General features: G+C 31.6%; 1 protein-coding gene across 1 annotated transcript; it reads left to right on the top strand.

Annotated features, from left to right (window-relative positions):
• Positions 1-6: 6 nt before the first annotated feature.
• Positions 7-4046, top strand: LOC112459568. The gene is made up of 8 exons (XM_025023749.1): positions 7-60; positions 144-400; positions 478-613; positions 2074-2187; positions 2271-2479; positions 2549-2705; positions 3773-3910; positions 3997-4046. Exons 2-7 carry the CDS (start codon positions 245-247, stop codon positions 3895-3897), a joined length of 897 nt encoding a protein of 298 aa, XP_024879517.1. The 5' UTR covers positions 7-60; positions 144-244; the 3' UTR covers positions 3898-3910; positions 3997-4046.
• Positions 4047-4316: the final 270 nt, after the last annotated feature.

Below are 4316 nucleotides of genomic sequence, written 5' to 3' on the forward strand. Positions count from 1 at the left end.
CGGCCAATAAAGTTTTTGGAGAGGGCAATTGGAGTCATACTGTTGTCAAACAAACATTAGGTATATCTGCGTCATTAGCTGATTAAATTTTCTTTAGTATGAATTGTCAGGTCTATAAAAGTAAGCTCTCGAATTTGTTGCAGATTTGGACGATACAGATTCCGACGAAGCAGAATTTGACGATCTAGATTTCGACGAAGAAGACGATTTATATGAAAGTTGGGTGCTAAGTGCATATAGGCACATGTTTAGTCGAAATAAATACTACGGTGGTAAATACTACGCTGGCTGCGTCAGTTACGTTAAGGTCCAGCTTAAAAATAGCAACTTTCACGAGGATGTTGGTTATTTCAACGCAGCGGAACCTACAAGAGGCTTGTCGATACATAACGCCAGAATTGTATGCGTCAGTTATTTGAGAAGAATAAGCAGTGCATTTTATAGTTTGAAACAATTAAGACATTTTTGTTTGCGCAGGGTTCTGCTGTAAATGCTTTGAAAAGAGTTCTCCTGTCGTTTGGAGAAAAGATTGAAAGAGAGCTGCAACAACTGCAAAGACAGGTTGTTCCTAAACAAGTTCGCGACACTAAAAGAGATGTGATATTGTCATTGGGTAAGTAGATTTTAGGAAGAATGAATTTTTTAAGAGACGCGTAATGTCACGCGGCAAGTATAAGCGCAGCAAGACATTGATTTTGTATCTATATGCAAGCCGATGTGTTGAGAGACCCTTAGATTATCGAATTTTATTAACGGTTGAACCAATTAAGTTTTCAGCTCAATCGATAGCGTACGGGTTTGAATTATATAATGAAGGTGTTTAGATTTTGGAAATATTTTTCGTCTACATAGGTTGTTCCAATCTGTTGGTGAACTAAGTAATAGTTAAATTACATATGTATAACTTTTTGTCTAATTTGAAGGAAAGACAAAGACATGTGTGATTTAACTATTAGTTAGTTTACGAACAAGTTGGAACCGGCTTCAAAATGTATAAATTTTACATTAATTAAATTATATCGTTATCGTTACCTAAGAAAATGTCCTTTTCACTTTTCCAACATAATGCAGCGCTCGTACGCGCATTTTTTCGCGGTGTATTAAGAGAAATTATTGACAATATTACTAGCGTCTTTGATGTGTGTGTGTGTGTGTGTGTGTGTCAACGTTTTTATGTGTTAATTAAGAATCAAGATAATTTCTTTGTAACAATACTGTAGGAGAGAATGATGTACGGAAAACAAAAGAATGAGAGGGAACAAGAACAAGTGAAAGAAAGAGAGGAATTATTAAGTCTGATTTCTTTCTTTCACTATGTTTTCTTCTCTAGAAAAAGCATCTCGGTTAACATAATTTTGTTCTTTGATCTTGACTTCGGATTTCGCAATGGGAATGCTGAGTTTATTATGTACTTATTATAGTCTATATTGTGAACGAAGGAGCGAAACGAAGGAACGTGTGCGAGCCCTGCCGAAAAAGCTCGATTAAAACCATTAGAAAATTATATTTGGTCTAATAAGATTGAATTGTGTTGTTGAACCTGCATTTTCCATTAAGATATAATTACTCTCAAATCGGTTATATTTTGTTGGACTGGAGCTTATGCCATATGTAATCAGAACCAATATAGACATATTAAAACATAGGACGGAATGTGAATATTTCTATCGAATCTGATTCAAAACCATAGATATTTATTTATACTAATATTGGCATAAGTTCCAATTCAACAAAGTACAACCGATTTGAGAGTTATTATGTTTTAATGGAAATTGCAGGTTCAAAAACACAATTCAATCTTATTAGACCGAATATCTAATGGTTTTAATCGAACTTTTTCAGCAAGGGAGAGAGCAAAAAAATGATTTTAACATTTTTAAATTATAAAATATTGAACAACCTTTATTATTTACCTAAACATTCTTCTTACGGAAATTAACATCATCGTTTCCTGCATGTTACAATGCATATGTATTTTATATTTTGATTGGATGTACTAAAACAATTTTTTACAATAGTTTTTCAATATACATATTAATAGTTTTTAAAAAGGTAATTTTTTATTAATTTCAGTTAACACCATAGAACCGATGGATTTAATAGCGGAATTTCCTGATTTAATCTCAGCGGCCAATAGGGTTTTTGGAGAGGGCAAGTGGAGTCATACTGTTATCAAACAAACACTAGGTATATCTGTGTCATTAGCTGAATAAATTCTCATAAGTATGTATAGTCAGGTCTATAAAAATAAACTCACGAATTTGTTGCAGATTTCGACGATGTAGAATCCTACGATGTAGATTCTGACGAAATAGATTCTGACGATGAAGATTTCGTCTATATAATTCACAATGAGAATGTTCGAAATGTTGCTGGTTGCGTCAGTTATGTTAAGGTCCAAGTTGAGAATGGAAACTTTCACGAGGATGTTGGTTATTGCAAGCCCACAAGAGGCTTGTCGATACTTAATGCCAAAATTGTATGCGTCAGTCACTTGAAAAAATAAACGGTGTATTTTATATTTTAACTAAACTTTTTGTTTGCGCAGGGTTCTGCTGTAAATGCCTTGAAAAGAGTTCTCCTGTCGTTTGGAGAAAAAGTTGAAAGAGAGCTGCAAAGACAGATTAGGCTTGAACAAACTAACGACGTGCAGGATGTGACACAGTCATTGGATAAGCAGATTTTAGAAAAATTAAATGTTTCAGGTAACATATTCGGTTCTGCAGTGCGATTGAGGAATCATGATAACGAACGTTTTAAAGTAAACCTGATTTAAATAGAGATTCAGATTTGTTAATAACAGATTTGTAGGAAATAGGTATAGAGAATAATATGAATCTAAACTGTAAAAAGTTTTCCTTAAAATATTTTATAATGTTTAATTTTTCTCTTGTATGTTCAATTATTACTCTAGAAGAAATTGCCTTTTTTTTTAAATGATTTTATATATGTTTGTTTACAATATAGAGGAAGTGTGTTAAGGATACTTTACTGATTTTAAAGAAAAGTTACTGTAATTCTAAATTTTTTAAGAACTAAAAGAAATAACAATTTTTTGAAAATTGAGTTTATGCATTTTTATTATAAAAGTTGTCTATCTTTAAATCGTTCTCAGTTTTTCCGTTATAATCATAACACAACATTCAATTAGATATAGGTAACTCTTAAATAACACGATTAATTGATTTCCTGTTGTTTGAAAACTGTTCAAGATTCCAGATCTGTATGAAATTGGGCATTTTATTTTAATGGATTTAAGGGATTATTTAAAAGATACTTTAAAAAAGCCTAATGTTAATTACATATCTTTAGTTTTATTAAAAAAAATACGTTAAGGCGATTCTGGAGTCATCTGTTTCACCGATAAAATGTCATTTTCGCGTATGTGTTATTTTTTATTGGTTCTATAGAATTATAAATTATTTTCCAGGATTAAGGTATATAACCAAACGGAGAAGGGACGAGTCAACTTTACATTGAGAAAGAAAAAATTTATATACTTTTATAATTTTTTTTTCTCAGTTGACTCGTCTCTTCTCTGTTTGCGTGTATACTTTAAAAGAAATACTCGAAATACGAAAAGGATTTATAATTTTATAGAAAAAATTTCAATAAAAAATGGCATGTACGCGAAAATTACGTTCTGGCGGTAATTTTAACATCACCTTAATCGAAGAAATAATGTAAATAAATTTTTTTCTACACTGCTATTCGAGATTCCGTGCAATATAAGTATCGAAGTATGTTATTCGAAGGTCACCTGTATTTTTAGATCCTACTCTGGTACCCACCGTGAACAACGATATAACTGAGACCGATCCATCGTCATTTGTAAAGGTTCAGAGTTCCAAGATTGTTCAACCCTCGCCAAATAAAACAAATTTTACAAGTGAATAAAAGTCGAAACCAGGTAACATTAAAAATTTATTAGTCGTAAAATTATTCCTGCGCAAGAATGTCTTATTTTTAAACACTGACGGTATTAATCCTCTGTAGCATTGTCTATAAGGGATTCTATAAATGGAGAGAAAGAAGAAACAAATGTGAAAAAACAGATGTACTTTAAAGGGCCATTTATGATGGAAAAGGAGATATTAATATTCACTGGTGATAATAAGCGTAATTCTAGATATTAAGATATTGGAGATCATAAAGTATGATAATTTGTGCATAGAAATATCGAAGAGATGTCATTATGCACAAAAGTTGTTTCTTAGTGCGGCGATTTCTTCAGCGACTTCCAAGTGTACAGCTGTTTTTCTTTTATAAGTTTTTTATAAATTCATTTTTTATTATATTTAATATTTTTAATTAAA

The sequence above is a fragment of the Temnothorax curvispinosus genome, unplaced genomic scaffold, assembly GCF_003070985.1.
Source record: "Temnothorax curvispinosus isolate PA1 unplaced genomic scaffold, ASM307098v1 QBEX01009936.1, whole genome shotgun sequence".
Taxonomy (NCBI): Eukaryota; Metazoa; Arthropoda; class Insecta; order Hymenoptera; family Formicidae; genus Temnothorax; species Temnothorax curvispinosus.

What these genes read in the sequence shown, in the direction of transcription:
- LOC112459568 (XM_025023749.1), top strand. Translation starts at nt 245, where the DNA reads ATGTTTAGTCGAAATAAATACTACGGTGGTAAATACTACGCTGGCTGC. An exon ending in CGATACTTAATGCCAAAATT is followed by an intron (nt 2,480 to 2,548) that starts GTATGCGTCAGT and finishes TTGTTTGCGCAG; the next exon opens with GGTTCTGCTGTAAATGCCTT. An exon ending in AGAAAAATTAAATGTTTCAG is followed by an intron (nt 2,706 to 3,772) that starts GTAACATATTCG and finishes CTGTATTTTTAG; the next exon opens with ATCCTACTCTGGTACCCACC.